The sequence below is a fragment of the Pan troglodytes genome, chromosome 4, assembly GCF_028858775.2.
Source record: "Pan troglodytes isolate AG18354 chromosome 4, NHGRI_mPanTro3-v2.0_pri, whole genome shotgun sequence".
NCBI classification, from domain to species: Eukaryota; Metazoa; Chordata; class Mammalia; order Primates; family Hominidae; genus Pan; species Pan troglodytes.
The window spans coordinates 71,663,586-71,677,045 of NC_072402.2; the positions used below are offsets into that span (position 1 = coordinate 71,663,586).

The following is a 13,460-nucleotide window of genomic DNA, read 5'->3' on the forward strand; positions in this document are numbered from 1 at the left end:
TGCTTTGCTGTACACATATCTAAATCCTCACATACTTGAGGCGTCTAACTTTGTTTAAAAAAAAAGTACTAAAAACTGTGAAATTAACAGAATGCTTTGGGTAGTCAAACTAATACATGAACACTTCTTAATAGAAGATATATTTAGGCAATTTAAAATATTTTTTGGTTCTGCACACAATCAGGAAACTCAAAGCATTTTTTTCCTCTAAAGATATGATCTTTCTCTGCTAGCTTTCTTTAATTGGTGAGCAAAAGTAAATGCCACAGAGGGTTCTGTTTGGATTAGCACTATAGAAAAGTATCAATATACAAATGATAGCATTTATGAAGACAGAGAAAGCTAAAAATGTACTTTATACCCAGGCCACTCATGGGAAGTTGGAATATTAGTAATTTTCAGTTCAATTGAATGTCACTTTGATTAAACTGTGTTCTTGATTACATTGTGCTCTTAGCTACTCTTTTCCTTCTCTATCTAAAATGGAATTTTAAAAAACTTTAAAATAGAACTTCAAAGTAATATGAAGGTCACCTTTCAAAAGTTACAACATGAATGAAATCCCCCAGAAGCCTATTTTATAGATATTAAGTATTTCATCTGAATTTCAGAAATATCTACCACCAACCGACAGGAACGGGAAATTTTTTCAGCCAACATCCATTTAGCAGCCATGATGATGGTTTTAAGATGAGGCACCCTTTTTACCCGTCAAATTTTTGGAGGAGTAACATTAGACAATAATTACATGAATCACTTTAGTGCAAGTCAGGATGTGATAAGAGCATTGAGAGAGAAATATCTTCTGGTCTGGAAGGGTTTCTTAAGCATAGAAGCGTGAGAACTGAGTGTTGAAGGATGAATTAGTAGAGGTGGTGGGAAGGGTCTTTTGGTGCTGGTAGTTCTGAAAATAATTAAGCAAAGAACATTTAAGCTATATCCATACTAAAAGGGTAGTGACCGTGGCCCTTCCAAAAACCTAAGGAACTGATGTCCTAACCAGAGGTGGAATAGTCCCTAGTCTTTCACCAAACTCCATCCCTTCCAACAATGGACAAGAACATTCTTTCCAACAATGAACAAGAATCTTCTCTAGCTGGTTGATGGAGAGCATAGTACGGAAATGCATGCTTTTCCATAAAATGTTTCCTACCAAGGGCAAGATGCCCAGGCATATGGTGCATATGAGTATCTCCTACTTCCTTTCCCTATTTTTCCCCATCAGTTGAGACATATGGAAAAGAATCGATGTCTGCCTAAAATAAGCTATTCATTCATGACCTCGTTGCTAATACTCACGCTGACTCAGGTATTTTGGCAACATGAATTATTCCAGATCCATTAAATAAATTTCTTTTTTGTACACTTATACCTGCATGCACAATTCAGAATTTCAAGTCGGTTGATCCAGAAGAATTAATTGAGTGCCTTGTTAAGAGTTGATAGGACAGATGAGCCACACTGCTCTCCAAAAAAGCACTTATCATTGTCTTGGGGAAAAGACATATGAAAAGCTAATTAATAAGAATGTATACAAAAATGTCAGTTTTTGTAAAATGACAAGTTTACACCACTAAAATTTAGCTAAATTAAAGATCTGCTTTAGTTCAACCATCGTGGAAAGCAGTGTGGCGATTCCTCAAAGAACTTAAAACAGAATTCCTTGAAGGACTTAAAATATAATTACCATTTGACCCAGCATTCCCATTACTGGGTATATACTCAAAGGGGTATAAATCATTCTATCATAGAGATACATACACAGGTATTTTATTGTAGCACCATTTACATTAGCAAAGGCATAGACTCAACCTAAATACCCATCAACAATAAACTGCATAAAGAAAATGTGGTACAAATATATCATGGAATGCTATGCAGCCATAAAAAACAATGAGATCGTGTCTTTTGCAGCAACATGGATGGAGCTGGAAGCCATTATCCTAAGCAAACTAATACAAGAACAGAAAACCAAATACCACGTGTTCTTACTTGTAAGCAGGAGCTAAACAATGAGAACATACGGACACAAAGAAATAACAGACACCAGGGCCGACTTGAGGGTGGATAGTGGGAGTAGGGAGAGGATTAAAAAACTACCCATCATGCACTATGCTTATTACCTGGGTGATGAAATAATCTGTACACCAAACCCTTATGGCATTCAATTTACCTATATAACAAACAACACATGTATCCCTGAAACTAAAATAAAAGTTAAGAAAAAGAAAAAAGAGAAAATCTGGTCAGACATTGTGGTCCACGCCTGTAATCCCAGCACTTTGGGACACCAAGGCAGGAGGATCAGTTGAGCTCAGGAGTTTGAGACTAGGCTGGGCAACATAATGAGACCCTATCTCTACAAAGAGTAATAGATTAGGTGAGCATGGTTGGGTGCACCTGTAGTCCCAGCTACTTGGGTGGCTAAGGTGGGAGGATCTCTTGAACCTCGGAGTTCGAGGGTGCAGTGAGCCATGATTGTGCCATTGCACCCCAGCCTGGGAGACACAGTAAGACCCTGTCTCAAAAAAAAAGAAAAGAAAAGATCAAAAGATCAGAATATGGTTATGTTGCTATGAAATGCTTCATTGAGGAGGCAAGACTTGTAGAAACTGGACGTGTGGGGAGAAGTAGGAAAGAGCACATCAGTCTGGCAAAAGAGGCAGATGACATAGGAGAAAGAACAAAAACTGGAGCACCTTTGGGGTCTTGTTGGGGAAACAGACAGTTAAACTACTTGAAATGGAGAAAGTAAAAAAGATAATGTTGAAAATGGAAGTTGAGGCCAAACAGTGGAAGACTTTGACCTTTGACTAAAACATACATGTAGAATATATGAGCCTATAAACCTTTGTTCAAAATTAATTTAATATACTCAACTTTGGTAACTTTATCCCTAAATGATTGTTTTAAACCTATTTCATGAACATAAGACTTACATGAATTATGAAGTGCTTTGGTGATTCCAAAAGCAGGCCTCATAGGAGAATCACTCAATTTAACTGCCTACTAAAAATACAGATCCCCAGGCATAACCCAATAATATTCTAGAAAGAAAGAAACAAATGTGATATAGAGTTATGTTAAAGAGCTCAGGCCTGTGAGTCATGTATTATTTAAATCCTACTTCTACCATTTACTAATTGTGTGGCAATGTGCAAAGGGCTTACATTCTTTGAGCTCAGTTTCCTCTTCTGTAGAACTAGTATGATAGCCTATTCATACGTTTGCTGTAAGGGTTCAAAAAAAATAAAGCATGTAAAGTGCTTGGCATATTGTGTGGCTTCACAGTACATGCTCTACAAATGATAATGATAAATGTACTTAGGCAATGCCAATGTTAAAAATAAAAATAAAATAAAGCAGAAAGGACAAGCTGAAGACATTGGAGAAATGGATTGATAGGACTAGTGCCTGATTGAATGTAGGCAGTGAGTAAAAGGGAGGTGCCAGAGATAGTGCAAATCCTCATTGGATGTGGACAGTGAGACAGGGGAAGTGCCAGAAATAGGCCAACTCTTTAAGCTTACTGGCTTACTAGTGCCCTCTAGTCTCTTATATACAGATCTCTCTATTCAATCACAGTTGGGTCTTTGGGGTCATTGCCTTTGGTGGGTTGTTTTGTTGTTTTTGTTTTGTTTTGTTTTTAATTTTTATTTTTTGGCTTTCTCATTCATTAGAGAAAGCTTTAGACCAAACTTAATTTAACACCATCAAGGAGCTCGCCACCCTGGGGATGATTTAGATAAAACCAAACCCTAATGTACTGTGGTAAGTCACACTGTCTCTCTCTCTCTCATTACAGCCTCCACTTCCAAATGTGTCTGCCTATTGCCCCCACAGTGCTTCAAGGGTGGAAACCAACTCTACTGTGTCAAAATGGGATCATCAACAAGTGAGAAAACATTGAACATCTGTGAAGTGGGAACTATAAGATGTGCAAACAGGAAGATGGAAATACTGCATCCTGGAAAGTGTTTGGCCTAGCACAATTACTGCTAGGCCCAGCACAATGAACAGATTTACCATCCAGAAGAACCAACTCCTACAAATGAGAATTCTTGCACAAACAGCAGACTGGCATGCTCAAAGTTACTGACAAAAATTATTTTCTGTTAGTTTGAGATCATTATTCTCCCCTGACTCTCCTGTTTGGGCATGTCTTATTCAGTTCCAGCTCATGACGCCCTGTAGCATACCCCTAGGTACCAACTTCCACAGCAGTCTGGTAAATTCTCCTGTTCACATTGTACAAAAATAATGTGACTTCTGAGGCCCTTATGTAGCCTGTGACATTAAGCATTCTCACAATTAGAAATAAGAATAAAACCCATAATTTTCTTCAATGAGTTAATAAACAGAAATCTCCAGAACCTCTGAAACACATTCTTGAAGCCCAGCTTTCATATCTTCATTCAACAAATAATTTCTGAGTGTGTGTATAGGATGTCAAGTACTGACCAAAGTCCTGAGAACTCGGCAGATAATAAAACAGACAAAAGCCTTTGCCTTCATGAAGCATACATTCATTCAGGGGTAGACACACAAAAAATGAAATAAACAGGTAAAATATGTAGCATGTTTGATGGTGATAATTGTTTTGGAGAAAATACAACACGGAAGGGTGAGTCCCATCCTTAATTATCATCTTATGCAAGGAAATATTCCATAACAATAAACATCGCTGTAAGGATGATTGAGCTCCAGTGGAAATTATCTTGTTTAAAGTTGTTAAGAATAAACTTCTGGAGTTCTATTCTCTCAGAAAGTAGAAAAGAGATTCCCTTTGCCTCAACTAAAGTGCACCATAAAGTTTTAGGCTGAAGTGTGTGATGGATAGAAAATTGTCAGAGAATTTTGAAGGAATAATTTTTTAAGGTAAGTCATATCTTTTCATTAGGCCATACAAAGCAGAAACCAGTTTATTAGCGAGGCTAGGGTGTCAATTTTAATTGGAGAAGAGAGGCATCTTTGGAGCAGCAGTTCTCAAATATTAGGGTGCATTAGAATAACCTAGAGGGTGTGTGTGTTCAGACAGATGCCTGGAACCACCCCAGTTTCTAACTCAGTAGTTCTGGGGTGGGGCCTGAGAATGTGTGTTTCTAACAGCATTCCAGGTGGTACTGCTTATGAGCATCAGGACATCACATTTTGAGCATACCGAATTTAGAGATGGAGTCATCACACAGCTAACTCTGATTAAGTAATTGATCTCAAAACCATAGCCAACCTCCAAGCAGGTGAGTGGAAGCAGATTCCCTTCCAGCAAAACTCACTGGGATCCCCACCTCTTGGAAGGAGTCTATGAGCCACAGCTACCTGCCAACCCCATCCCCAGACCTTATACATGCAGCTCCTCCTCCATCTCATTGAACATAGGATGTCCGCAAAATCTAACGTATATCATAATATTAAAGGAGAAGAATGGGGAATGAAAACACCTATAAACAAAAAAACATTTTCCTGGTGTAACAGAGGTTGACCATGACCTTTTCTTTTCCCAGGAGTCAGTAACCCATCTATTTCCCAGTCATACCACCCCACTATCTTCTCACTCTAAGTGGTACAGGCCACTCCTGTAAGCATCATAAGCCTTCAGCACACCTGAGACATCAGCTGAGAGCAAAGAGGTATTAAATACTCCCACATCCTAAGGAGAGTCACTAACAATTAAATCAACAAACTTTCCCTAGGATTGAATTGCCTCTGTTTGACCCAACTCTCATGCCAGCTCTACAACTTTCCAGGCTATAAAATGGGACTAGATGAGTAGGGAAAGGAGTCATGGGAATCTGCAGCCACAGGAATGCGGCATTCACAGTGGAAGTCCCGTTCTTCTCCTAAGTCCGTTCTCTCCCTTTGGTGAGGAGGAGGAGGATGCTGAAAATGTCCACTGAAGCCAGGCAACCAAAGTCCCAAGACAATTAGTTTTAGGGTGTGATGAAACCACGTTTGCTAAAATTGTAACCGTGAGAAAATTATGTCTGTGAGAGAGATCTGATCTAACCAACCCCCATCTTGCCTTTAGCCTTCAAACTACTCTTAATTATTCCTGGGCTTGGGCCAAGCTAACTTTGGGAGACATTTCATTTATAGTTTAAATGATAATAGCCCCTCCGCCAAACTCAGTGGCCTTTGTAAAGCTAATGAGAGACCACCACACTAGGAGGATGACAGGAACCTGGATTCTGCTAAGGTGTAGACATACATGATTAGCCACACATTATTCCAGATGCACAAGATGTACAACTTCTGCCAATTACTCCTGCAAATAACATCACTATTGTAGAACCTAAGATTGGTCTTTTGAGATGTCTTTTCCAGTTTTTTGCATCTGATGACCAATGGTTCCACCTGGATCCACCAACTGCTCCTGTGGCCCCATCCAAAAGTGACTCAGTGAACAAGGGGACCATTTCCCACACTCCTGTAATTGTACTCCCAACAAATCAGCAGCAAGTACCCATTGCCTAGCCATCCTCCCTCTTCCCCCAAACTATCTTTGAAAAATCCTGGCCTTTGAAGTTTTAGAGAGACTGATTTGAGTAATAATAAAACTCAGGTCTTTCATTCAGCTGGCTCTGTGTGAATTAAGCTTCTTCTCTATTGCAATCCCCTGTCTTGATAAATCAGCTCTCTCTGGGCAGTGGGCAAAATGAACTGATTGGGCAGTTATAGTGGGGTTACCTACAATATGGATATATGGTGCTGCCCTAGCTTGCTAGAGGCTGTGGAATCTTACAGCTGCCACTTAGCACCTGGAAGGTGCTAATCCACACTGGGGTGGTTCTCCCTTACATGAGCTAAGACCACTTCCTGCCTAGCAAGTGCTGAAGGCAGGATGCTTACAAGAGTGGCTTGCCCCTCTCTCATAGTTGCAGTCTGACTAGGGAGAAGATGGATACAGCCCTTTTCTCCATCTGCATCCCATGGCACAGGGAAGTAAGGAAAACTTGGTGGCTCCTGTGGAGCACAGAGAAGAGGAAAGGCCAGCACTGGCACTGGAGGGAAGAAGGAGATGAAATGAAAATCAGATATGAGATTGGAGACTTAAACTGGACCAACTTTCAAAAAACAGAAAGTGACCAGAAATCTGTCTGATCTGTGCCAGAGCTAAGGAGAATGGAATCTGGCAGACCCTAGTGAAAGCTAGAGCTGCCATAACAAAGTCATACAAACAGAAACATTTTGTCTCACAATTCTGGTGGCTAGAAATCTGAAACCAAGATGTTGGCAGGGCCATGTTTCCTCTGAAACCTGTAGAAGATAATCCTTCCTTGTCTCTTCCAGCTTCTGGTGTTTGCCAGGAATTTTTGGCATTCCTTGGCTTATGGATGCATCACTGCAGTTTCTGCCTTCATCACCACGTGGCTGTCTTTGTCTTCCTTCTGTCAATATCTGCCCAAATTTCCATTGTCTTATAAAGATGCTAATCTTGTTAAACTAGGCCCACCCTAAATGAGGCAGAAGAGTAGGGTCTGGAGGTAAGGAACATAAGGCCAATTCATGATTTACGCTGACTTCCTAGAACTAAACCAAATGGAAACGCTTCAGCTAAGACAGGAAATAGCCTCTCCATTTACCTAGTGTGTACACGGAGTAAATGACTTTGTAACTTTACTTCATCCTTTTTATTTCCATAGGGCATACACCAAGAAACCAATGGAAACCTCTAGAGGGTACTTAAACCCCAGAAAATTCTGTAATGGGGCTCTTGATTGGTTGGTCTTTTTACCACTTCAGCTACCTTTGTTTCAAAGAATTTTTTGAGTGCACTAATCCATTAAAGTTTGCATTAGGCTGATTTGCATACCATTTGCCAGCTGAATTTTTACACTCTGATGTTAATATTAAGATAGCAATTTAGTACAATAAGTGTTAAGAGCTAGTGACAAAATTATCAACATGAAGTGAAGAACAAAATTGAAACATATTAAATATCTGGTATTTGGACCTCCAATCTCCAATTCTGAACTAGAAGATTAAATAAATTCCAGATCAAAGGTAAAAGCTTTATCTCTTTGGCTATTAGAGATGAATACTAAGTCTTCATGTTTGCAGCTTAAGTAACTGGAAATCAGTTCAGCTCTTTTTTAAATATGGATTTGAATTGTTGATGGTTCTGCAATATATTGACAAAATAAGTGAGACCCCAGCTTAAGAACTTTATGAATAGGCATGTTATGTATTTCTGATGTCCTGGAAGCAAAGACACAAAAACAATTCTAAGACTATGATTTTAAAATTCCAGTCCTCTCTTTAACTGCCAGTCAAGCTTAATCAAAGATTTCCTCTTTTGAGCAGTCTTCAATAAAGCTCACTAAATTTTAGAATATGTTACTGTTTTTTCTCTTTCTACCAAAGCCTTCAACTCCTACAACCTACACTTTATAGTTTTAAAGATTGAGCTCCTCTGTTATTTCCAAAAGACCACCTATAAGCTATCCCTAAACCACATTCCTTCCTAAAATCCAATTCTGAGTGACAGGAATCTGACGGATCATGATGTTTCTGATTGGTATTGGGTACAAAACTACCCCAAAGCTTGATTAATTGGATTCTAAATGGCTGGCTCTCTCCAAGGTCACCTTCATTCTTTTGGACATCATGTGTGGAATCAATGAGGCATTGAGCTTCTAACCAAACAAATAGCCTGCAAAATTATAGTTGTATCTAGTCCATTTTATGAACGTAAGACAGGCCACTGCTACCCTATTTGTCTTCTTGACAAGTTCTAGCTGCACAGTTTCAGTTCCAAATGTCAAATATCAGTTAACAGAGGTGTGTGTCACCAATCAAGGGACTCCAAGGAACAGATGGCACACTGAAAGTCATGCTCACAAAGATTTATATAGAAAGATGCTCATCACAACATTATTTATAATAGCAAAAAATGACAGACCCTAACTGTCCAATAATAAATCATGGCCCCTCAATATAAAGGAAAGTATGAGGTCACTGACAAGCATCTTTTTAAAATGATATTAAGGGACATAATAAAAAGTGAAAGACCCAGTATTTTATTCTCTTTGAAGCAATTGTGAATGGGAGTTCACTCATGATTTGGCTCTCTGTTTCTCTGTTATTGGTGTATAAGAATGCTTGTAATTTTTGCACATTGATTTTGTATCCTGAGACTTTGCTGAAGTTGCTTATCAGCTTACGGAGATTTTGGGCTGAGACAATGGGGTTTTCTAGATATACAATCATGTCATCTGCAAACAGGGACAATTGGACTTCCTCTTTTCCTAATTGAATACGCTTTATTTCCTTCTCCTGCCTGATTGCCCTGGCCAGAACTTCCAACACTATGTTGAATAGGAGTGGTGAGAGAGGGCATCCCTGTCCTGTGCCAGTTTTCAAAGGGAACGCTTCCAGTTTTTGCCCATTCAGTATGATATTGGCTATGGGTTTGTCACAGATAGCTCTTCTTATTTTGAGATACATCCCATCAATACCTAATTTATTGAGAGTTTTTAGCATGAAGGGTTGTTGAATTTTGTCAAAGGCCTTTTCTGCATCTATTGAGATAATCATGTGGTTTTTGTCTTTGGTTCTGTTTATATGCTGGATTACATTTATTGATTGGAATCCAACTTACAAGGGACGTGAAGGACCTCTTCAAGGAGAACTGCAAACCACTGCTCAATGAAATAAAAGAGGATACAAACAAATGGAAGAACATTCCATGCTCATGGGTAGGAAGAATCAATATCGTGAAAATGGCCATACTGCCCAAGGTAATTTATAGATTCAATGCCATCCCCATCAAGCTACCAATCACTTTCTTCACAGAACTGGAAAAACCTACTTTAAAGTTCATATGGAACCAAAAAAGAGCCCGCATTGCCAAGTCAATCCTAAGCCAAAAGAACAAAGCTGGAGGCATCACGCTACCTGACTTCAAACTATACTACAAGGCTACAGTAACCAAAACAACACGGTACTGGTACCAAAACAGAGATATAGATCAATGGAACAGAACAGAGCCCTCAGAAATAACGCCGCATATCTACAACTATCTGATCTTTGACAAACCTGACAAAAACAAGCAATGGGGAAAGGATTCCCTATTTAATAAATGGTGCTGGGAAAACTGGCTAGCCATATTTAGAAAGCTGAAACTGGATCCCTTCCTTACCCCTTATATAAAAATTAATTCGAGATGGATTAAAGACTTAAATGTTAGACCTAAGACCATAAAACCGTAGAAGAAAACCTAGGCATTACCATTCAGGACATAGGCATGGGCAAGGACTTCATGTCTAAAACACCAAAAGCAATGGCAACAAAAGCAAAAATTGACAAATGAGATCTAATTAAACTAAAGAGCTTCTGCACAGCAAAAGAAACTACCATCAGAGTGAACAGGCAACCTACAAAATGGGAGAACATTTTCGCAATCTACTCATCTGACAAAGGGCTAATATCCAGAATCTACAAAGAACTCAAATAAATTTACAAGAAAAAAACAAACAACCCCATCAACAAGTGGGCGAAGGACATGAACAGACACTTCTCAAAAGAAGACATTTATGCAGCCAAAAAACACATGAAAAAATGCTCACCATCACTGGCCATCAGAGAAATGCAAATCAAAACCACAATGAGTACCATCTCACACCAGTTAGAATGGCAATCATTAAAAAGTCAGGACACAACAGGTGCTGGAGAGGATGTGGAGAAATAGGAACACTTTTACACTGTTGGTGGGATGGTAAACTAGTTCAACCACTGTGGAAGTCAGTGTGGTGATTCCTCAGGGATCTAGAACTAGAAATACCATTTGACCCAGCCATCCCATTACTGGGTATATACCCAAAGGACTATAAATCATGCTGCTATAAAGACACATGCACACGTATGTTTATTGCGGCACTATTCACAATAGCAAAGACTTGGAACCAACCCAAATGTCCAACAATGATAGACTGGATTAAGAAAACGTGGCACATATACACCATAGAATACTATGCAGCCATAACAAATGATGAGTTCATGTCCTTTGTAGGGACATGGATGAAATTTGAAATCATCATTCTCAGTAAACTATCGCAAGAACAAAAAACCAAACACAGCATATTCTCACTCATAGGTGGGAATTGAACAATGAGAACACATGGACACAGGAAGGGGAACATCGCACTCTGGGGACTGTTGTGGGGTGGGGGGAGCGGGGAGGGGGGAGGGATAGCATTAGGAGATATACCTAATGCTAAATGACGAGTTAATGGTTGTAGCACACCAGCATGGCACATGTATACATATGTAACTAACCTGCACATTGTGCACATGTACCCTAAAATTTAAGGATAATAATTAAAAAAAAAATACTGAAAGACCAGACTACAAAACTGTACATTATTACAGTTAAGAAAATTGTGTGTGTATATAAATGGCTTTAAAAACAATGATTGGGAAAACAGTATCTACTCTTGGAATTTGGAGTGACTTTTATTTATATATCTTCTGTATTTCAAGATTTTCTTCAACTGGCATGCAATTTTTTATAGTTGTGTATGAAAAGTCATTTTAAAACTTTTTCTCTTCTACATAGGTGAGAAAGGTAGATAGTTAATTCTGCTTGTATGGACACATTGATGGCTTTATATAGTAGAGATTTCCCTGGTCTGAACTTGACCACATGAGGAGGTTTGGCAGCTTTCAGCGAAACTTGTGAACCTCATATACATCATTCATTCATTCACAAACACTCACTGACTACCTGCTAAGTCCCAGGAGTTAGGGCTATAATCATGCAGAGGTTTTGGAGGCACTTAGAGTATGACGAAAAGATTATAAAAGTATACTTAAAACAGTATTACATAAAGTAGAAAGCAACGAGTTACTGTTAAAATAATTGTAGGTACAGATAATGTCTTAAAGGAATAAATTTTAAAAACTAGACAGTTGTTAATAAAATCAAGCCTTAATCTTCAAAGTTTGATAGCAGTTGGAGACACTTAGTAGCTGTTTAAATTTGGACAAGTCTCTCCAAGACTCAGTTTCCTCTCATGAAAGATGGGGATAACACCAGTTAACTCACTCTATTTCTTCTGAGGATTGAGTGGAGTAAAAAAAATTATATATATAAAATATCTGTATATATCACAATTACCACTGGAGAGCCTAGAATGAGAAGTGCATTTACTACTTGGGTGTTGTTTATTGTTATTATTATTATTATTAACAACAACAATGGAGACTAGTGGCTGCAGTTCACACTTTATTTTGTATTACATGACACATTTCCTCTACTGCCAATCTTGCTATTGAAACCTGATTTATTAAGGACCCTATGGTGGATTACTCAGGGGAGAGAAATAGCTGGAATATTCAGAATCCATGTCAAACGAAGCAGATAAAATGTGGTTGTTCACTGTAATCATGTATCAACAACAGAAGTAAAAGTTTTGAGTTCTTTTTAGAGTATTCATCGTGTATGCCAGATAAATGGACATGGACCGATGTTTGCAAATGAAAACGAAATGGGGAAAAAAATAAAAATCAATGATGTCAAAGCAATGTGGACAGCAGATTCATGAATAGAAAATGAGGAAGAAATTAGATGGAGTAATTGGAAATATACTCCAAGGATTACTTGTTTGCTATCACCCTCTGCCTGTCCCATAGGCAAGGACATCATCTATTTAGAAGAGTCTCCATTTTACTAAAACATGACCCTTAACATGAGGGTAAGGTAACATCACAGTTCAAACAAAGCCATGAGACTAGAAGCTGTTGTCCTTCATGAAGGTGTATTTCTAATAATGCCAGCTTCTAGAGAATACCCTAACTGAATAATTTTCATTTTGTTTATCACAACTGAAAACTAATTGTTGGGCCATGTCTACCCTTCTGTTGAAATGTAGTGATGTACACTGGTACATCTCTGCAATAGTCAAAAATTCTGCTCACCAATATTGGTGGCTCTCCATCTCCCAGGAACCAGGTTGGATCACACTTCTGGCTCTTGTGGGTAGGAGTGCTGTGTAATTGGTACAGATTGATGAAGTGTGAGCAGATATATGTGTGGAGCTTCTTGGTCAAGCATTTAATTGCTGGCATGAAGATTCCCCCAGTTTCCCTTTCTCTATGGCACATTTGAGATAGTGACTTCATCAGCCTGAGTTCCTGAGTCACTAATAGGAACAGAGCCCATTATACGCCATTGAATTTCTATGGATATGTGGCTTGAGCCAAAAACAAACCTTTCTTGTTTTATGCCACTGATATTTGGGGATGGTTTTTTTTTTATATCATTACTTAGCCTACCTGTCTGATATTAACTATAATGTAACAAATGACATGATGCCATTAAAAGCTGATCTCTTTCATTTCCCCAAATTGCATTACAGAACAATTTCACATTTCTCCAGGCATTACCAAGTTAATAAGTAAGAATTGTCATTGCTTTGAACATGGCCTATAATCACTAATATACTTGGGTGGAAAAATTC

At 38.6% G+C, this 13,460-nt stretch overlaps 1 protein-coding gene and 1 long non-coding RNA gene across 10 annotated transcripts in view; one reads left to right on the plus strand and one right to left on the minus strand.

Annotated features, from left to right (window-relative positions):
- The window catches only part of C6 (complement C6), a 71,437-nt gene extending 66,923 nt beyond the window's left edge, over nucleotides 1-4,514 (plus strand). For 7 of the 8 annotated variants that reach the window (XR_010156793.1, XM_054684033.2, XM_054684034.2 and 4 more), the window contains one exon: nucleotides 3,806-4,514. Coding sequence is in view for 7 of the 8 variants with exons in the window: in XM_054684033.2 (XP_054540008.1) it covers nucleotides 3,806-3,987 (182 nt within the window). In the remaining variant the exon portion in view is untranslated. 8 annotated transcript variants of the gene reach the window in all.
- The window catches only part of LOC107974759 (uncharacterized), a 235,738-nt gene that overhangs the window by 160,356 nt on the left and 61,922 nt on the right, over nucleotides 1-13,460 (minus strand). The window lies entirely within an intron of this gene.